The 21851-nt window shown below is 35.4% G+C and overlaps 2 protein-coding genes and 1 long non-coding RNA gene across 9 annotated transcripts in view; all 3 read right to left on the bottom strand.

Moving 5' to 3' along the window:
- Window positions 1-77: 77 nt before the first annotated feature.
- Window positions 78-3563, bottom strand: LOC109051792 (poly(U)-specific endoribonuclease-C-like). Of its 2 annotated transcripts, XM_042775425.1 has the most exons (8): window positions 3391-3563; window positions 2909-2968; window positions 2684-2783; window positions 2489-2600; window positions 1835-1956; window positions 1048-1160; window positions 797-947; window positions 78-691 (listed from the first exon to the last, which is right to left on the bottom strand). In XM_042775425.1, the coding sequence occupies exons 1-8, from the start codon at window positions 3399-3401 to the stop codon at window positions 431-433; spliced, it is 930 nt and encodes a 309-aa protein (XP_042631359.1). In that variant the 5' UTR covers window positions 3402-3563; the 3' UTR covers window positions 78-430. The 2 variants fall into 2 exon arrangements, with proteins under 2 accessions (XP_042631359.1, XP_042631360.1); XM_042775426.1 differs by lacking the exon at window positions 2909-2968.
- A 1028-nt stretch (window positions 3564-4591) lies between these two features.
- Window positions 4592-21851, bottom strand: part of LOC109051791 (liprin-beta-1-like) — a 31222-nt gene continuing 13962 nt past the window's right edge. For 3 of the 6 annotated variants that reach the window (XM_042775415.1, XM_042775414.1, XM_042775419.1), the window contains 19 exons: window positions 21309-21353; window positions 20589-20650; window positions 20414-20498; window positions 19473-19606; window positions 16420-16526; window positions 15928-15987; window positions 15653-15713; window positions 15109-15280; window positions 13768-13909; window positions 9140-9271; window positions 8749-8899; window positions 8501-8612; window positions 8300-8388; window positions 7838-7960; window positions 7638-7763; window positions 7098-7286; window positions 6815-6982; window positions 5762-5827; window positions 4592-5660 (listed from right to left, as the gene is read on the bottom strand). In XM_042775415.1, the coding sequence (XP_042631349.1) occupies window positions 5574-5660; window positions 5762-5827; window positions 6815-6982; window positions 7098-7286; window positions 7638-7763; window positions 7838-7960; window positions 8300-8388; window positions 8501-8612; window positions 8749-8899; window positions 9140-9271; window positions 13768-13909; window positions 15109-15280; window positions 15653-15713; window positions 15928-15987; window positions 16420-16526; window positions 19473-19606; window positions 20414-20498; window positions 20589-20650; window positions 21309-21353 (2111 nt within the window). In that variant the 3' untranslated portion in view covers window positions 4592-5573. The remainder of the gene's footprint in view (window positions 5661-5761; window positions 5828-6814; window positions 6983-7097; window positions 7287-7637; window positions 7764-7837; window positions 7961-8299; window positions 8389-8500; window positions 8613-8748; window positions 8900-9139; window positions 9272-13767; window positions 13910-15108; window positions 15281-15652; window positions 15714-15927; window positions 15988-16419; window positions 16527-19472; window positions 19607-20413; window positions 20499-20588; window positions 20651-21308; window positions 21354-21851) is intronic. The other 3 variants (XM_042775416.1, XM_042775420.1, XM_042775417.1) reach the window with 2 other exon arrangements.
- Window positions 10996-12423, bottom strand: LOC122148600. Its single transcript, XR_006162492.1, has 2 exons — window positions 12294-12423; window positions 10996-11103 (listed from the first exon to the last, which is right to left on the bottom strand). It is a non-coding gene; the product is annotated as an uncharacterized LOC122148600 (long non-coding RNA).

Raw genomic sequence — 21851 nt, 5'->3', positions numbered from 1 at the left:
GCACTGCTGTCACTGCTTATGTCATGTCAGCAACTTAAAAAATAAATGTAATTGAATTCTGCAAATAAGCACACAAGTGGATTAAAAATTATTTTTAATGTTAAATCTCGATTTTCCATTACCAACTATGTAGCTATTTAACAGCAGTCATGGTCAAAATAAGCAAATAGATATAAAAAACAAGAAATTACCATTGTATGAAAGCAGTTCTGAGGAAATGAAATATTTGCTGAATTTCAGTGAAAACGAAACTCTGTACATAAGCATACTGTAGTTTGTTAAGGATATTATCAAAGTAAACAAGCATCTAAAATTAAGACTTCTCCAATACAAAACAAATGTCTACTTATCTAAAATTACAATATGCCTTTAAAACCCATTTAAAGAAATGTCTGGAAAGCTACTGTCAGGGTAGAACAGGATGTGGGATCTATACATGTCTGTTGTTGCTGCTCAGCAGTTTGGGATAAGCGGTCCCGATCGAGCGGCCGTGTCTATACACCACCATCTCCAGCTGGTACTCATCCAGATTGACCACGGCTGTGGTGGTCTTCTCAGTGGATGTGAGGAACAAGATGGTAAAGATGGCCATCTCAAACTCAGGACTCACACCAACAAAGGCGCTGGCCACTGGCTTGACCAAACCATGCCAGCTGAATTGCACATTCAAGACATGGTCATCTTTATTAGGCTGCATGGAAGAAAAACCAGTACAGATTCAGAAAAGACTACGTATAGAACAATAAATTCTTATATATTTTTTAACAGTCCTCAGATTTATTGATGAAAGAAGTACCACATCATTGTCCCTGGCTTTGTAGCCCTTATAATCAAGAATCTCCTGCTTCTCTTGCAGGTAAAACTGGACCCAGTTGTGAAGACCCATGATTTCTCTGCCAAACTTGGTTTCCCCAACAAACACATGCTCAAATCCACTGGAGTCCTCCCTTTTTGGGAAAAAAGTGATGTATTTATTTTATAATTAGAGCTGATAGGGAATAAAATATACACATTTTTACACAAGTTGTACTGGTGAAAGTCACTTACCCTCCGTTTCTGTCTCTATGATAAAGGCGGAACCACATGCTGTTCAACTGATTCTTAAACCTTCTCTGATCCGAGCGTGATTTTCCCTTTCCAATCAGGTACCGGTGTGCACGCTGAGGGAGTAAAACATGAATTTTTTACGAGATAAAAGATTTAAAGGAATAGTTCAACCAAAATTAAAAATTTCTGAAAATCGACTCGCCCTCAGGCCATCCAAGATGTATATAATGAACAGTATTTGATTATTACAAACACACAGCTTTCAATCGCAAGAGTCATGTGGATTACTAGTGGATTATTGTGATGTTTTTATCAGCTGTTTGGACTCTCATTCTGACGGCACCCATTCACTGCAGCGGATCCATTGGTGAGTAAGCAATGTAATGCTAAATTTTTCCACATCAGTTCCAATGAAGAAACAAACTCATCTACATGTTGAATGGCCTAAAAGTCAATTTTCAGTAAATTTTAATTTCTGTGTAAACGATTCCTTTAAGGCGCTAATCTAATGACAGCAGAATCATCACACATTCTTCCATATTCTTTTCCCCTTGTCATAATATGCAGCTTCCAAGAACAGGGTGTGGCAGGGAACAACCACAATATTTTGGTTAGCAACAGGAAAAAAGTTGAACTTGTCTTTTAGAGAATCTTTTCACTAAATCTTTACACACAATCTTTACTACTTTTAATTTTTGTTATTGTCTCTGTTTTTGCCATAAGAGAAAGAGATGGATTTCTATGTGGTAAAGGATAGAACTTGAGTTATTAGAGGGTGAATTCATACCTTCATGACTGCTGTCTCTAAAATAGCATCCAGAAAGGAGTTGTTTTCGGTCACCTCCTCAGCGGTCACCCTCTCTGCCACACCAGTGGACCTCTCATAGTTGTCCAAAAGCTTCATGAAGCCTGTTGAGAGGTAAGCAAAATCACCATTTGAAATAACATAAGACAGTTTTGTTGGTGAAAACAATTGTCTGGCCGTTTGGATGTAAATGAAACAAATGTAAATTTGAAATATTTTAATGCTGATCTAATTTTTAATGCTCCTGATTTACCTTTACTTACCTTCTATTTTATATCTATTTCATGATTCTATTCAACTCATACTGTGTTTCCAAAATATGTGATGTGATTTAGGTTTACATGCATGAGGGTTTCAGATCAGCATTTCAGGTTTCAAATATTTCTAGTAACAAGTTGCATCAAGCAACCATGTGGTTTCTCCCATAAATCAAAAGGAGAGACTGAATGCAACAGAATTCCACCAATCAACTTTAAGATGAACTGCCTGCCTAAACACAGCTACATTTTATAAAGGATCTTGGTGTGTCCCCTGTTAAAGGCATGTTTCAGCACAGCTCCGTGGATAAATAAGCTTTTGTGCATACTGACAGAATAATTTAAGAGGTTAGAGGTTCTTTTTGCAAAAGAAACATACGTGCATAAGTGGTAATGGAGTTCAGTTTGGCCTCATCAACACTGGTAAACAGTGGGAATGAGGCATGGTCTACCGCACTGGTGCTTCCCTGTGGTATGTAACCAGCTTTGCCCTAAAAGAAATGTAAGACAATTTAATGTTATACTTGATCTTTCACTATACTTTAGAAAAAGTACTATTAGAAAATACTAACACCTGTAGTGAGATATTGTAATGAGTCCCAGGGCTCAGGCGATTCACATCCAGCTTCCAGAGCTCATTGAAAATATTTGAAAGCTCCTGGTTGACAGTTTGACTGAGAGTGTAGGGAAAAAAGTGAGTTGTATAAAATGCACATCAATTTTGAATAATTTATACAATAGTTCTCAGGTGTAGTAAATGGCATTCATTTAATAGGCACCATTAAAAAAAAAAAATTACCTAGATGCATCACTGCAAGTAAACAGTGCCAAGAGCACAAGGAGCCATCCAAAATAATACCTGCAACATACAAACATATAAGTAACACTTTACAATTGCTTGAATTTATTTATCAATTTTTCGTATGTATATACTGTGTACAGTACAATTCATGCCACTTAAATGAACATAAATTATATAAGCAATCATTTAAATTCATAAAAGTTAACCTCCTGGGACTTACAGTAAAGGAGAGTGCAAAAATAATTCAAAAAATAGTTAAAAAGCAGAGTGAATTTTTCTCATAAATAACTGATCAACACTAAACACATGAACTTAAAAATAAGAGGAAACAACAAAAGTACTAAAGATCAACACGTTAAACTCAATGGCTTTTTGCAAGACAATTATGGTTTTAAAACAGATTAAGCATAGACAAAAAATAAATAAATAAGACGTACAAGTGTATTTGCAAAACATACAAAAAAAGTTTTTTCACATACCCCCTGCGCATGGTGTTTGGTTTGATGCGCGCACAGTGGAACGCGAGTTATTTCTGCAGTTTTCTTCGTATGTTGAACGTCTTACAAGAAGAGCTCGCCCGGTTAAGTGGTCTCTGGCGATGCTCTCACCCAAATGAATACACCCAAATACGTTCACTGTGTCGATGCATTTCTACCACAGAAATAGTAAATGGGGGTAGAATGAATATTTACATCAAACGGGAACCTAAGTGGGCGGACCTTAGCAGAAGTTGTCTATATTTGGTCAAGAATGATAAACCTAACTAATAATTTACCTATATTTACTTTTCAATGTCACGAACTAATAAAATGTCATTATTGAAGTGTAAACTATGAACTTTGCTGAAACAGCACACTGAACACTTTGTCACAATGGTCAGGGTTGACCAATCACACTAATGAATGCGTTATTACTGTAAGGATTTTATATGATAGTTTTCATAGAGACGACAGAGTAAGACTTCCGTTTGTATATCAGATAGTAATAATTTGCATGAAAACGATAATAGATTTCGGTAGACAAATGTATTCAATAAACCAAAAGACTTGCTGGGATTTGAATGCGGTTCAACAGAAGCTTTGGCTCTCTGAGCTCTCATGCGCCCCCTACTGAACGCCCACAGGAAACAGTCACGCAATGGGCATGAATGCATCATTTTATTTCTAAGAACTGAAAGCAAAAGCTGGACATAATGTATAACCCAAGTCAAAACTTAATACTGAATGAATGGAAACAACCTATTCGTTGCCAATAAAATTGTATGGAATTTATTATAAAATGCTGACAAGCAACTGTCTAAAGATTGTCCAGTAGATGGCGATGTACTTTCCCTTTACCATGGTACAAAGTACAGGTTCCCCATAGTCTATGTTTTCCCCACAAAATGTGCTTACTGTTATTTTACTGTAAGTATTTTTAATTTATTTTGTATGAATGTGGTGGCAATGCCACAGATGTATTGTAGAAACAATTGCTATGATAACTACAGTATTTATTTTGACAGCAATGTTACTCTTTGTAAAATGGTATCTTACAAATTTATGTAAGGACGTGCATTCACAATCTTCATTCTTTTAAGGATTTCTGCTCTGACAAGTGACAAGTCATACACCACTGATTGTAGAATTTACCAACTGTGTAACTAATTGACATGAATACAACAAACAATTAAAGCCTGCATGCTTTCAGTATTTTATTCACCTTTAAAAATGAGTAAAAGTCAACAAAGTACAAACATGTAACTCTGAAATGGTTATGAGTGACACTATATTTTCAATATAATTTTCAGCTGCTTACAATTTTGTGTACATGCCAGTATCGCATTAAAGATTCATGCTACATGATAGCATTTACATAAACGAGAACATTATTGCTATCCTTAAGTACTGCGTCAGAGGAAAAATAATTCACAATGAACAATATTTTGCTAATATTTTATCCAAATGAGACTTAAATAACATGCAAACCTTTACAAAGCAGATGTAAAGTATATTGTTCTGCATGCAAATGCACAAAGCATATGCAGTATCAATGCATGTATTGGCTTGATAAACCAAAATGTACAGGTCAAAATACAACAACAAAAATCCTTTCAGCGCTATCATATGTTTAAGACTGCACTTGGATATATCATTCAAAAATAGTGATGATTATTGCTAATTTAGTTATTGGCAGTGTACAACTTTAATTTATCAACAATTTAATAAAATATATCTTTGATTTTGACTGAAAGTGTCCTTGTGCTCTTCTGCCACCATAATAACTGGCACAAACAATCTGTCACAGATTTAGGCAGGCAGATGAAAAAGAATGCTTACTGTATCTATCCAATGACCAGCAAATTACAGTAGGACTGCTACTCATTTTAGTTAAAAATCATATCACATCAATCCACAAAAAAAAAAAAGACCACTAACAATCTAAAACACACACACGACAGACATTCTTCCATCTACCTTTATGAGACATTATTAAACAAAATGTTCTTAAAAGGCAATTGCAATACTTTAAATTGTTGTTTTGATGAGCTGACATGTGGTTCTGTTTGATATATTTGGCATTCAGATGGAGGTGCATGTGTAGAGGTGTTGGCAGAGGGATTGGCACAGTCACTTCCGATTAAAGCAGCAGCACTAGGGGCGAGAGTGTCCCTGCAGTGCCCTCACACATTGGAGTCATCATCCTTCACACTGGCATTGGGGAACGACGTGGAGATCTCCTTGAAGAACTCGTCCTCCTTCAGCATACTCTGATCATAAAAAACAGGACGCACAGTTTAGGCACAAGCACACCACTGTACTTTATACATAAAGCAACACAAGTGAGATCAGATGTGCAGCTGCTTGTTACCGTTAAGTTGTTGATGCCCTCTGAGAAAGCACCAATCTGCCTTACTGTCCCTTCAGAGTCCTCCATCTGGGGATTGCAAAGAGGAACAAAGTCATACAGGTGTTCATGATTAATCAATGATTAATTCATTGTTTTTAATGATTTGATTTAAGGTTAATGACTACTGAATAATCAACTGAACATATGGTATAATTGAGATTTTTTTACATTTTTGAAAGAGGTCTCATGCTCACCAAGGCTGAATTTATATGACCAAAAATACAGTAAACACAGTAATTAAAAGAATGATTTCCTATTGTAAAACATTTTAAAATGTAATTTATTGCTGTGAAGGCAGTGCTGAATTTTCATCTGCAATTACTCTGGTCTTCAGTGTCACATGATCCTTCAGAAATCAAAATTATTCTTTGCTATCACATGAATAAATTACATTTAAAAATGTATTACAATAGAAAATAATTCTTTTAAATTGTAAAAATATTTCACAATATTAATTATATTAATATAATTATTATTGTTATTAATATTAATAATATTATTAATAATAATATTATTATATTAATAATATAATAATATTATATTTTATTTGATCAAATAAATGCAAATTGTGTGAGCATAAAGAGACTGCTTACAAAAACACTTAAAAATCTATTATTTTTTAAATTATATATAATAAAATATTAGTAAATATGAATTTAGCTAATTATTGATCATTTAAAAATTTAACTTATGCAAAACTTAAATGCACTAAACGTTATTACATTTTTTACATTAAATTCTGTTGACTGAAACTTAAGGTGAAAACACAAAATATTGCATAAATATACAAATAATAAATGTATTATATATTTATTTAGATATATTAAATATTTAAAATATTATAGTTAAATTATTATTTAACAAAACTACAACATGACTTTTGTGGTATTAAACGTTAATGATTAACCTGACTACCAGACAGCCAGGTCGATGAGTGCCAGCGGTCATTGCTTTTCACACTGTAGCAAAGTAAAGCATCATAGTCCATCATGCAGCAGAAAGCTTTATCACTACCTGGTCGAATCGATCTAGGTCATCATCATAGATCTGGAGCTCCATGCCTCTGTAGCCTTTCTGGAAGCTGCGTCCTTTGGGCATCTCCACATCCATGGGACAGACATACTCTTCATTGTCCTCTTGCTTCTTCTTCCTACCAAACCCTCCAAACGCCAGCTTGTGCGGCTAAATTTGACACAGACAGCATTTAAAATAAAAATATGTCAGCATTTGAACTCCAAAATGAATGAATCACATACAAGTTCTGCAGGAGATAGTTTGGAGATGTTCTGCATAATACCTTGACTTTAGCTGTGGCGGTGAGTAAGGTGTAGTCTGGGTTCTCTAGACACTCCTGTTTGAGTTGCTGTGCCTCAGAACCCACCAGCAGGTTGAAGTGAGTAGCCAGATGCCTCCGCAGCAGAGTCTTGTTGGGGGGAATATTCAGCAGCAGAGCCATTGTCTCCACATTGAAGCGAGGTTCCAGCACCTGAAACCACGAACAAAATGATGCCCCTTTGATAAGAATGCAGATGCTTTTACCTCAGCTTTATTTCCACTTTAGCAACCTGGGGTTAACTGCTATGATAAAGGTCCTGATATACTTTATATTTACACACATGCATTTCACAGATGCTTTTATCCAATGTGACTTACATTGCATTCAAGGCACACATTTAATCACTTCTTGCTTTCTCTGGGAATCAAACCTATGACCTTGCTAGCATCCTGGTTTATGCATAACCCATTTCAAGCTTTTAACCTATAACCTTCTCAGTTTCCAGTGCTAATTTTAACCATTCCAACCAATAACCTAAACTAGTACAAAGTCATTCCTCACCATCAGTCCTCCATGTACTCCACTGCCTCTCAAGTTGGGTGCATATTCAGCCAGGTCAGCAGATCGCAGCCACTCCATCACACGGTGGTTGGTCCATTGAGAGATCTCAGCAGGACTTATGTTGTTCTGAAATAAGGATTGCTAGTATAAGTCAAAAAACAACAGAACAGCACAGATTTAAGTTTGGTCTCTCTTCCTACCTCATCTGAAGGTCTTCGCCGCAGACAGTTGGGGTCGTAGCTGTTGAGCCGGAGCACCTGGATGGCTCTCTTAATACTGAGGTGATGAAGAACACTGCCCACTTTCAGAGACAACAGGTCATCCTGTTCAGCATGGACAGGAGAGAGTGGACTTGAACAACTTTCAACTAAGCAGTTTAGAATTCTTAAAGATCATGTGACACTGAAGACTGGACTAATGACTGGAATTCAGCTTTGCCATCACAAAAATAAATTACATTTTAAAATGTATTCAAATAGAATACACGTATTTGAAATTGTCATAATATTTCACAATATTAATGTTTTTACTTTTCTGTATTTTTGAATCAATTAAATGCAGCCTTCTTTCAAAAACATTAAAAGCTAGTTTCACCTTTTATTCACAGATTAAAATTGTCATTTATATGTCAGAACGTGATATTGACAAGGAAGAAGACTAACCACAGTCATATAGTGAAGCATCCGTCCATCCACACGTCCCTCGTCAAACTGAGTCTTGTACTGCGGGAGGCCAATATCATCAAGCCACCCTAGAACAGAAGGTAAGGGGTTAAAAATTTCAACCTGATACATTCAGCCTTAGTTTTATCACAATTTAACAACAAATCTGATACTGCGGTTGAATAAACATCCATTCCTTACTCGTCACCCAGTGGTAGTCTAGTTTGCCTTTGTTGTCATCTTCCTCTGAGCCCAATGCCTGCAGGGCCAGCTGCAGTTTCTTCTTGTGTAGAGGGTGTTTTATTCCCAGCTCCTGCATAGAGAGGGCAAAACAGTCCTTAAACATGAATTTCAGATGGAAAACTAATTATTACAAGACTTAAATGTGGTCTCAGACATTTGGACTCCACTTTATGCTCTCATCCTAATTGTGAGTAATAAGAGCTCACTCTTTCCAGATCCTGCTGGGATGCCTGCAGGAGCGTCTGGCCTGAGGCGACCCACTGCCTTGCCAAACTCACGTACAACCCCAGGCCCTGCTCCTGCATCCAATCACACACCTGCTCCCGGGACCAGCGTGCAAACGGTGCATCCAGCTCACTGGAAAACACAAACAAGCAGATCTTAGAAGGTACAAAGACAGTGAATGCTGGAGATATTGCCATTTGAACATTTATCACAAAAATGTCACACTGACAACATAATAAATGAGATTTTAATCTGGATCTGAAACTCTGGATCAATAAGCAACATGTAAGTCTTTTACCAGGGTGTGTTTCCCAACAGCAGATCTTTCTATTTTGAGAAGGAGCTCTATCCTGTCTCACTGTGATTACTGACCTGTTGTTGTTCTGCAGGTCATGTGACCAGCCTAACCTTGGCCCAGCTGTGGCTCTGACTCCACCCCGTTTAAACTCATTCTCTGATAAGTTATCATCCAGGTTGAATGTGGTTGATTGACTTCTTTTGAGCCTTTAAAGAAGAGAGAAAGTCAGAGGAAGTCATCAGTTCATTTATTGATACTGCATGCTTTAAATGACTGACAAATTCATCCACAATTAGCTCAAAAAAAAAAAAAAAAAAAATATATATATATATATATATATATATATATATATATATATATATATATATATAATATTATATAAATATATATATATATATATATATGAACATCTGACAATTTTCAAATGCCAGATTGTTCTGTAAAGAAAAAATAAAAAAAAGTTATATAGAGGTTTATATTAAGTAAATCAGAGCATTAATAATAATATTGCAATAAAATACTTATTTTTATTTTTAAGAGTAATATAGCTTTTATAATATTTCTTAGAAATGAAATTAAGTATTACAATAATCTATTCTTTAAATATTCAGCATACAGTGTTCTTTTTTACTATTATAGCATTTACTAATATTTTGAATTAGCTTTTTGTATAGTTTTAATTTTAATTTTGTTATCAGTTTTAGTAATTTTGTATGTGCTTTTTTTTGTTTAGTTTTAGTTTTTAATTTAGTTCGTTTTTCTATTCAGCTTTAATTTATATTTCAGATTTAATCATTTTAGTACTTCAACTTATTTTATTTCAGTTAATTACCAGGGCAACATTTCTAGCTTTTAGTTGTTTTTATTTTTTATTTTTTATTTTTTATCTAATATTTGTTTGAATTAAGCCTTTTTCAATTAATAAAACCAATTTTAATAGTTTTAGGCTTAGTTAAAGGGGTCATATGATGCTGCTAAAAAGAACATTATTTCATGTATTTGGTGTTATGGTATGTATTTATGCGTTTTAAGGTTAAAAAAACATTATTTTCCACATACTGTACATTATAGTTTCTCCTCTATGCCCCGCCTTCTGAAACGCGTACATTTTCACAAGGCTCATCTCTCTGAAAAGCGAGGTGTGCTGTTATTGGCCAGCTATCCAGTGCATTGTGATTGGTCGAATGCCTCAAGGGTGAGACGGAAATGTTACACCTCTTAACATTTTGTGATGCCTTGTCCAGCCGAAGCGACGAGACAAAAACATAAAACCCATTATAAACTAGATATAATCATGATTTCTAGTCGTGTCTTCTTTTGGAAGGCAAAAACAAATAGTTTCACTTTCTCAATGAAACATTGTCACACACAGCGGCCTTGAGTGAGCAGAGGCCGGAGGCCTAGAGTGAGCCGCAATTTAGAATGAGCCACGGTGGGCTTGAATAAACAGAGGCGGGCGGCTTGAGAACGGTGCGGGCAGAGGATTCTACGAATGTGCGTACCTTGGTCTTGCAGCAACCACATGTGACAACCCCGGGCCGGGGTTGTCACATGTGAGAATAAAAGGTACGCCTTCTTTCTTTGCGTGAACATCTGGGCAGCGTTATGCAAATCTTCAAAATACTGACGTAGATATGTGGTGGCGTGTTAAAATGAGCTGTTTTAGGGGGGTGTGGACGAGTCTTAACTTTTATAAAGAATATCTCCTTTGGATTTGAGACTTTAGTCTTTGCAACTTCACAGATCTTCTTTATTCACCAAGAGCTTGTAACACTCCAAAGAGAAAGGAAAATCATATGACCCCTTTAACAATTACACCGGAAGGATATAAACTATGCTAGATAAGGAAAGACGCCAAGTGTCTGAAACGTCCAACCCTGCAGCTGTTTTAGACTCACTTTCCAAAGAGTGCTTTGATTCCTTTTGACTTTTTCTCCTCCGGAGAAATGGGGGAGAGTGTGTGTGCTGTCACTGTCAGCTGACCTCTGCGGCATGCCTGCCAGATCCAGATGGTCAGTGCCGTCCCTCTCCGTCTCAGCTGTGCAAACAAACACATACACAAGAACAGAAAATGTCCTGTTGTCACCACAGCAAACTACGTTACCCATAATACCATGGTCAGTCAAGCATCAAATAAACTAAAGTTTATGGGAAGATAGAAAAAACAGGGCAGTTCTTCAGTTGGAGACCAGAGCAGTAAAAATGTCATGAATAAAAGGAAGTTTAAAAGAAATAAAGCCCAAAAATAACAGTGTCTTCCTTGAACTACTGGAATCAACTTCATGCGGCAAGATTGCAGATGACTTCTCGTCTGGACTGAAGAACAACTGGATTTGTTTTATTTTAGAAGTGGAACCATGGAAGAAAGTCACATGCTGACATGCAAGTTAACACAATGGAAGAAATAACATCTCTGTTACTGAATGGCACTAAATCCAGCCTGAATGTACATTCTTATGGTAGTTTGGATGTGAGGGGAACATACAGAGTTGTGAGAACGTGGTCAGAATATTTGAGTGCTGGGTAATGTGGTCACAAAATAACATGCAATGACGACAGAACCTCTATATTCTTTATCCCGAAGGACTCACGCTGGTTACCACATGAGCCCAATGTTTAAACACATTATTAAAATATTATTTTGACAAGAGGACTTCAAAACACCCATAATCACCATTACTTTATTTAATATCACCTCCTGCTATAAAGAAAAGAAATGAAAAGAAACCAACTTTGCTCTTAAATTTCTTGCTTTCGAAAGACAGACCTTTTCTGAATCAAGCTTAAAGCTAAAATAATTCCTTGCTACCATATGTTATATTGTATACTGATTTTGATCATTTGGGTTTTCAAAATCAGTAAAATACTTGTTGCATCTGTCTGTTTTGACTTTACATTTATTTAATATACTGGCACTGAGCAGAAGCAGAGAAGCAGAGTTAGAAACAGTACAACATGGTCAGAGAACCAATTGATTATGTGTGGAAATGCATCAAAGTGAGGGATTTTTCCTTGAAGGAAAGAAAGAAATGAAGACACATCCAGGTTCTTCTCTGTCCATCCTCAGAGAGGCCATATGGCAGGTCTAGCCCGTAAATGGGTGTTTGTACTAAATTCGGGCACTCTTGACTCATGATCTTTTTATCTAAAAAACTAATTTTTTAGCTTTTTTAATCAACTGTAATTGACCATGGGCATATCGATCTGGAAGTAAGAAAGAAGTTGTACCCAAATTAGGGGCACTAGCAGTCCTCTTCCCTCCCTTAATCTTGAAGAATCCCCGTCCAAAAGAAGATCTCATCTTCCTGGAGCCGAAGCTGTCATCCTCAGCAGTACGAGAAGAGCTTGGGGATCTGGGGTGGTAGAGTTGTGATCTTGTTGAACTCACCAAATTCACTGCTCTACAAGTTCAAAAAACGTCAAATAACATTTCAGAAATGTCAAATAACCTTATGTATGTAATATAAAAAAACATTCCAATAATATAATGTAAATTAAAATATAGATTTATCATTATCATAAATTCTAATTTAATATAACAACAGCAATTAATAATAATAATAATAATAATGTCAATAATAGTTATGATTTAAGAGAGTAATTACTAACAAAAAAAAAAAAAAAAAAAAGGCTTCTGGACTTAAAAATTGCACAATACATTTTTTTAAATCTAATTTTAAATCACTTTAATATTCAATATATTGCCTAACCCAATCAAAACCTGGAAAAATAAATACACTTGTACTCCAGTCTTGACTGAGTTGAAATTGCTAAAAAAGGAACATTATTTCATGTATTTGGTGTTATGGTATGTATTTATGCGTTTTAAGGTTAAAAAAACATTATTTTCCACATAATACTGTACATTATAGTTTCTCCTCTATGCCCCGCCTTCTAAAATGTGTCGATTTTCACAAGGCTCAACTCTGTGAAAAGCGAGGTGTGCTGTTATTGGCCAGCTATCCAGTGCATTGTGATTGGTCGAATGCCTCAAGCGTGAGATGGAAATGTTACACCTCTTAACATTTTGTGATGCCTTGTCCGGCCGGAGCGACAAGACAAAAACATAAAACCCATTATAAACTTGATATAATCATGATTTCTAGTCGTGTCTTCTTTTGGAAGGCAAAAACAAAATAGTTTCACTTTCCTCAATGAAACATTGTCACACACCAGCGGCCTTGAGTGAGCAGAGGCCGGAGGCCCTAGAGTGAGCCGCAATTTAGAATGAGCCACGGTGGGCTTGAATAAACAGAGGCGGGCGGCTTGAGAATGGCGCGGGCGGTGGATTCTATGAATTTGCGTACCTTGGTCTTGCAGCAACCACATGTGACAACCCTGGGCTGGGGTTGTCACATGTGAGAATAAAAGGTACGCCTTCTTTCTTTGCGTGAACATCTGGGCGGCGTTATGCAAATCTTCCCACATACTGACGTAGATATGTGGGGGCGTGTTAGAACGAGCTGTTTCGGGGGGCGTGGACGAGTCTCAACTTTCATAAAGAATATCTCTTTGGATTTGAGACTTTAGTCTTTGCAAGTTCACAGATCTTCTTTATTCACCAAAGAGCTTGGACTCACTTTCCAAAGAAAGGAAAATCATATGACCCCTTTAACAATTACACCGGAAGGATATAAACTATGCTAGATAAGGAAAGACGCCAAGTGTCTGAAACGTCCAACCCTGTATGTTTTAGACTCACTTTCCAAAGAGTGCTTTGATTCCTTTTGACTTTTTCTTTCCCTCCGGAGAAATGGGGAGAGTGTGTGTGCTGTCACTGTCAGCTGACCTCTGCGGCATGCCTGCCAGATCCAGATGGTCAGTGCCGTCCCTCTCCGTCTCAGCTGTGCAAACAAACACATACACAAGAACAGAAATGTCCTGTTGTCACCACAGCAAACTACGTTACCCATAATACCATGGTCAGTCAAGCATCAAATAAACTAAAGTTTATGGGAAGATAGAAAAAACAGGGCAGTTCTTCAGTTGGAGACCAGAGCAGTAAAAATGTCATGAATAAAAGGAAGTTTAAAAGAAACTAAAGCCCAAAAATAACAGTGTCTTCCTTGAACTACTGGAATCAACTTCATGCGGCAAGATTGCAGATGACTTCTCGTCTGGACTGAAGAACAACTGGATTTGTTTTATTTTAGAAGTGGAACCATGGAAGAAAGTCACATGCTGACATGCAAGTTAACACAATGGAAGAAATAACATCTCTGTTACTGAATGACACTAAATCCAGCCTGAATGTACATTCTTATGGTAGTTTGGATGTGAGGGGAACATACAGAGTTGTGAGAACGTGGTCAGAATATTTGAGTGCTGGGTAATGTGGTCACAAAATAACATGCAATGACGACAGAACCTCTATATTCTTTATCCCGAAGGACTCACGCTGGTTACACATGAGCCCCAATGTTTAAACACACATTATTAAAAAATATTATTTTGACAAGAGGACTTCAAAACACCCATAAATCACCATTACTTTATTTAATATCACCTCCTGCTATAAAGAAAAGAAATGAAAAGAAACCAACTTTGCTCTTAAATTTCTTGCTTCTTCGAAAGACAGACCTTTTCTGAATCAAGCTTAAAGCTAAAATAATTCCTTGCTACCATATGCTTATATTGTATACTGATTTTGATCATTTGGGTTTTCAAAATCAGTAAAATACTTGTTGCATCTGTCTGTTTTGACTTTACATTTATTTAATATACTGGCACTGAGCAGAAGCAGAGAAGCAGAGTTAGAAACAGTACAACATGGTCAGAGAACCAATTGATTATGTGTGGAAATGCATCAAAGTGAGGGATTTTTCCTTGAAGGAAAGAAAGAAATGAAGACACATCCAGATACTCCACATTCCATCCCCAGCCCGAAAATGGGTGTTTGTACTAAATTCGGGCACTCTTGACTCGTAATCTCATAACCAAAAAAAAGTAACAAAATTAGAGGAACTAAATTTCCACCACCATTTTTTAATCAACTGTAATTGACCATGGGCATATCGATCTGGAAGTAAGAAAGAAGTTGTACCCAAATTAGGGGCACTAGCAGTCCTCTTCCCTCCCTTAATCTTGAAGAATCCCCGTCCAAAAGAAGATCTCATCTTCCTGGAGCCGAAGCTGTCATCCTCAGCAGTACGAGAAGAGCTTGGGGATCTGGGTGGTAGAGTTGTGATCTTGTTGAACTCACCAAATTCACTGCTCTACAAGTTCAAAAAACGTCAAATAACATTTCAGAAATGTCAAATAACCTTATGTATGTAATATAAAAAAACATTCCAATAATATAAATGTAAATTAAAATATAGATTTATCATTATAATAAATTCTAATTTAATATAACAACAGCAATTAATAATAATAATAATAATAATAATGTCAATAATAGTTATGATTTAAGAGAGTATTACTAACAAAACAAACAAAAAAAAGGCTTCTGGACTTAAAAACTGCACAATACATTTTTTTAAATCTAATTTTAAATCACTTTAAATATTCAATATATTGCCTAACCCAAATAAAAACCTTAAAAATAAATACACTTGTACTCAAGTCTTGACTGAGTTGAAATTCACCTTTTCACTGGCTCTTTCATCAAGATTGCCCTGGTTTGCTGATTTTGTGACCTCTGAAGTTCTAAAACATGAAAAGACATTGTTCCCATCACTCTTTCCAACATACAGATGTTCATAATCACTATGTAGCATCAAACCACTTTGTTAAAGTGCCTGACTCGCACTTTGAGTCACAAGAGTGGCACTTCAGGTTACCAAAAAAAATAAATAAAAAGACCTGGCAAATCAAAATGTGGCATTTTTGTAACTGAACTCCACCTGACACACATACTCACTCGGGACTCTCATCTAATGGGGTCTCCTGTGATTGAGTTGGCTCCTGACACTCTTTCTCACTACAAAGGACAAACACACAAGCATTGGGATGCAGAGGTGGTGGCAAAGCATGATGGGTAAGCAGTGGGATGTATAGAAGGACATGCATTGATGTGTTAACAGTGAGAAAATGACACTCTAAACACCACAGAATGATGGGATAATATGAATAGGGTGACGTGGTCATGACCTCTGATATAGATAATAGGCATTTCAAAGACTAGAAAGGATGAAAAGAGGATACTAATATAAAAGACAAGAAAGGAAAACCCTTTAGAGGTGCTAACGCTGAGGATGGGATGCTTGGATGCTGTAACATAGGTGGGACGCTTTGGAACATAAACCTACAGCCACAGACATGATTTAAAAGAATGTTGGCTTGTCCAGATTTTATCAGATGATGATCCTGCATGAAAAAACATCTCGGCAGACAAAAAAGTGTTTTAATGTACCTTGATGACTGCATGTGTTCCAGGCCTGAATCGTTGTCTGCTTTGTCTGGGGATGTTATATGTACTGTGAGTGATGGCACTTGGAGTGTGCTGACAAATGTAGTCACCTACAGAAGAAGAGAACATGCAAAGGTAAATTCACACCAGTGTATTCTCTACACCAGTATTTTTCAAAATGCAGACCCCTGGAGGTCCACCTTTCCAGCATAAATGTATAATATTTAATATAATATAATACAATATACTAAGCCTTTTTATTAGGGATTTTTTTATATATATATATATATTTAAAAAGCAAATTTAAAAACAACCATGGGTTGACAAAAGGGGCATTAAAAAACAAGTACATTAATATAAAGTCATTATCACCTGTTCAGGTAAAAATTTAGATCTGTAAGCATAGATTGAAAAATAGAAAGAGAAGGTGTTGTTCACAACACATAAATAATTTACAATTTAGAATGCAGATTTATTTTGTATTACAGGTATTGTTACTGTTCACAAACTATTAAAAATAATTTTTGTTCAGTGAAATAAATCTGAAGTAAAACTGAATCAAATATAAATATTAAATAAAAAACTTTAACTAAAAAAAAATGCTAATTAAAACTGTCACCTTGGTTGTAGTACTAAAACCACTAAAACTAAAACTCAAATAAATAAGACGAATCTAAAGAAGAATTTAAAAAATCTAATTAAAATGACAGAAACACATGGAATAAAATAAAAATGCAATATTAAAACAATCAAAAAAAAAAATGATATACTAGTAAAAATTAAAAAAAAAAAAAAAGAACAACACTGATTACATAAATGGATTTTATTGACTCAGTTTTCGGAGTCCTTGGCTCAAAACGTTCTACTGCATACATCATATTCCAAGGATCCATCACCTCTGAACAGTAATATATGAAGACATTCAGTCACTCCCTGACAAGTGACTATCTGCGTCTTGGATCATCGGTGACAGTAAGGGGCGGATTTAGTGAATTGGGGGCCCCAGGCAAATATAGGAATGGGGCCCTATACATTTGCACACATTTACCTAGATCAACCCTCGAGGTCCTTTTTTTGTCGTGATGCTTGCTGCTGCACAATGGTGCCCCCATTGTTGTGTCCAATGTTTTCTACATTTTTTATGAACATGTTCTAATGGGATTCTTTAATTTACATTTTATTCATTTAGCAGATACTTTTATTATTTCATGTTGTAGACCACGAAATAGCAATTGATTTACCGTTTTTTTAGTTTTAACTAAAACAAAATAAATTATAAAAATGATAAACCTCACAACTGAAACTTTATATTTCTGGGATGAGTCAGAAGTATAAATTATTATATTATTTAAAACAGATTTGTGTGTGTGAATATTCGCATTGGTCTGAACAAAAACTGCAGACTGGATTATTGAAAATGCACATTCATTCTCTGCCAGTAGGAGGTGCTTTTGGAGTCAGAAATATAGTGGTTTCCCCGGGGTAACAGCTCTAAACAAACAGCTCAGCTCATAAATGGTACTTTATCAGGTAAAATGAAAATGTGAGTTACCAGCGTAAGCCAACATTTTATTTTAGTGCATTTTAACTTGCTGTCAATTAATTAAAATATATAATCACGATTAATGGCATGATTGTCATGAGTTAACTTGTGAATAATCACAACTTAATCGCACATTTTTATCTGTTCTAAATGTACCTTAAATTAATATTTTCCCCATGGTTTCACAGACAAGGCTTAAGCTACAACCAGACTAAAATGCATGTTTGAGCTGTCTCAACTGAAAATATCTTGCTCTGACATATCTTAAAACTCATTGTTCTGTGTCAATATGCACACCTGTAACACTTTCTTTTAAGGCATTTTGTAATGCAAAAATTAATTTATGCAATAAATGTTTATTATTAGTGAAACCAGTTAACAGAGCATGTAGAGTAGACATGTTTCATAGGTCATAGATGTTTTTCAAAGAACTTGTTCATGTCTATTAGACACATGAAAAAAAAACAAAAAAAAAACAGAAATACTAGCTTCCTATTACTTCTCTTTCTTTGCACGGAGCACTTTACACAAACCTGTTTGCATTTTTGCATGACAGGGCAGCTCACTTCTGAACATGCAAAATGTACATTTATTATTTATTATTACATTTGTTTGCCTCTCTGTGCCACATACTGTATTTTGATGCAGCTAAATTCTCAAAAACTGTTTTCATTGATACATTTGACTGTTTGTTGTCAGACAACGGGATGAATATGAAATAGTGACTGAAACGCGACTCATTAAGATAACCAGCTCTCCCTTCCGAGAAGTTAATCTGCACAAAAATATATAATCGTGCCGTCGTCTGATAAAATCAAATAGGCTACAGAATAGCTTGAAGACAATAGCTGTGCTGTGATTTCAGCTATACTTATATGTAAAATTAGAGAAGCAACATATCAGTGTTTTAACTGAAAGCGCAGCTCCTTTCAGCCGCGCGCTGAACGCAGAGAGAGATAAGTGTGCGCGCGCTGGGAAAGAGGGACCTCGCGCTCATGCGGAAGTCAGCTTTAGATGCATAAAATTTTATTTTGCTACAAGCTGGATACACAAGAAGCACGTTCAACTCGGACGCGCAGACGATTGTCGTGCATAAACACCGTAAACAGCAACCGTGCGCGTGTCCGCGCTTAATGCGCATCTCCTATATGAAAAGCATTAGGGGGCCCTTGACTTTTGGGGGCCCAAGGCAGTCGCCTACCTTTGCCTAATGGGTAAGTCCGCCCCTGGTGACAGTATGAGCCACAGGTTGACATGCTGTGTGTTCTGCAAGTGTTCAATTTAGCCTTTAGCTTGAAAAAACACCATCAACACAACTTTGCTGAACTGTCAATCAGCCTGTGTTGCTCTAAATTAAGAATAATTCTAGTTTGCAGTGCAGTGATTTCAGATTATGCAAGCCAAAACAAAATATAGTTTTTTAACAAGGATGCAAACTAGCCACAACCGGTGAACTGTATAACTTTGAGGGAAATATAATATGAATTCTGTTGGTCTGAAAAGAAAATTGTACCTCATTTTGACCCCTCACAGCAACTTCCTCTGCGTAAGAGAGCAGAGACTTCTCCGTGTCCATGGAAACAGAGAGGGGGGTGGACATGGAGAGGGAGCTGTCACTATTGCTCCCATCACTGTCTCCTTCTTTGACTTTATTTGATGAGAAAGACAGGAGAGGAGGGAGATTTGATCATTAGCTTGGAAAACAGCACACAGCAAGTACAGCCTGTCACTTAACAGCAACACATTAAAGGATTCAAATAATTGGGAGAATGTATAATATAATATAATATAATATAATATTTTATAATATATTAATATAATATAATAATATAATATAATATAATATATTAATATAATATAATAATATAATATAATATATATAATAATAATATAATATAATATATATATAATATAATATAATATAATATCATATATAATAATTTTTTTTATCATAAATAAATATATTTTCCTACAGATTTTTTCCCCCCTGTAATTCCCTGGAGTCTCCGTTGTTTTTTACACATTTTTGCATCATGTACGCCTTCCACAATATCTAATTTACAATTTAAATAATGCAATTTTTGTATTAAAGGTAGTGTTGTTACTGTTCACAAATTACTGAAATCATTTTGATTAATTAAAATGAAGCTAAAATAAAATAAAATTATAATATAATATAAATATCAGATGAAAACTTCAGCTTAAACAAAACTTACAAAATTAAAGTAAGAAATGTTGCCTGACAACTAAGAAATAAAATTAAAAAACAAAAATAAAAAAAATTAAAAAAAAATTAAATAAAATACAAATAATATAAAAAAATGACAAAAAGTTAAAACAATCAAAGCCAGTTCAATAGTATATAAATAATACAAATAACACTAATTACAGGAATGACAAACACATTTCATTGACAACACTTTGGAATTTTTATTAAAAAGCAAAATAAATCACCTTTTCTCCCTTGTGCTGACATGACCATCTCTTGTACTTTCTTGTAACGCATGAGTGACTGTCGCAACTCTTCAATCTTGCGATCCTACACAAAGCATCATTAACAGCATTAACTGCCAGGTTCCTTCATGATTTTCAAAAGCAATGGGAAAGGAAACTTATTACTTAAAACTACCTTCTCCTCATTTGCAGCCATCAAAGACTCCATTGCTTTCTTCATCTTCTGTACTTCCATATCTGCAAAGCACAGGCTTAGTAAACTATAGACAATTTCATAAACACTAAAGGGCAAAGAAACATTAGGACTCAAGTCTGACATTTAGCATCACATAAACTGTAGACAGACACATTGAACTGGAATACAACAGTGACCTTCTGTGACAAATGTGAGAAATGTACACAACGGAAGCGAGGAGGAGCTTGCTGGGATTAAACGTGAGTGTATGCAGCCACAGATAAGAGTGGATGTCCAGCCTGCAAGGTTATGAGGAATGTGAACATGGGTTAAGGGCAATGCACTATAATGGAGGGAAGAGGGGTAGTGAGGTGAAGAAACTACAAGGTGACAGGCAAAAAAAATAAACAAACAATAATGTAAATGTGACATGCCAGATGGTGACCACAATCTGACTTTTGTCAGGGCTACAACATAAGAAATGATTGTTATTCATTACTTTCCCGTTCCTATAACTAATATCTTGTATTTTTAAATCCATTAACTTCCTGTACGACTGTAATTTGCACTACTTCGTGTTGTAGAAAAGCAAGCTTCATGAGTACCATGCCCAAACATGCAGGCACAAGAAGCAGAGGACCAAGAGGACAAAAATAGTACAAAGATTAAAAAACTGAAAAAGGGATGTATGTGTAGAAGGAAGACGTGAAGTCCCCTTACGTTTCTCTTTGAGCCTCTTTTTTAATGTTTCCTCAGTATGGAAAACTGTTTAAGACAGAGTAATAATATTAAACGTCTTCTGTTATTGAATGTGCTGGACCAATAAAGGCTTTGAGTAAAAAGTTACATAGAAAAAAAGACATAAGAACAACAGGGGAATAAACAAAACAAAAATGAATATATTATATATATATTTATATTTATATATATCAACCAAATCAAAATAAATAACAAGTGAAAACAAAAAATCTAAATAATCAATAAAAAAACTAAAATAAATAAAAACCAAAATCAAAATAAACAAAAACTAAATAACAAGCGAAAACAATGTAAAAAAAACTTGAATAAAACAAACAATAAAAGGCAAAAACAAAACAATTAACATAAATAAAAACAAATTGAAATAAACAAAAACAAAGCAAAAACTTAAATATATCAAACAAAGCAAAGCCCTAAATACAAAAGAATCAAAACAAACATCAAAATCAAATCAAATAACAAAAGCAAAAACTGAATTCATAACAACTGACTGAGCTTGATCTA

This window comes from Cyprinus carpio, chromosome A18, assembly GCF_018340385.1.
Source record: "Cyprinus carpio isolate SPL01 chromosome A18, ASM1834038v1, whole genome shotgun sequence".
In the NCBI taxonomy this organism is placed as follows: Eukaryota; Metazoa; Chordata; class Actinopteri; order Cypriniformes; family Cyprinidae; genus Cyprinus; species Cyprinus carpio.
This window is presented reverse-complemented; position numbering and strand designations above follow the sequence as displayed.

Coding starts and splice junctions, on each gene's coding strand:
- LOC109051792 (XM_042775425.1), bottom strand. Junction 2,784..2,908: donor ACTTGCAGTGATGCATCTAG/GTAATTTTTTTT, acceptor CTACACTCTCAG/TCAAACTGTCAACCAGGAGC. Junction 2,601..2,683: donor ATTACAATATCTCACTACAG/GTGTTAGTATTT, acceptor CATTTCTTTTAG/GGCAAAGCTGGTTACATACC.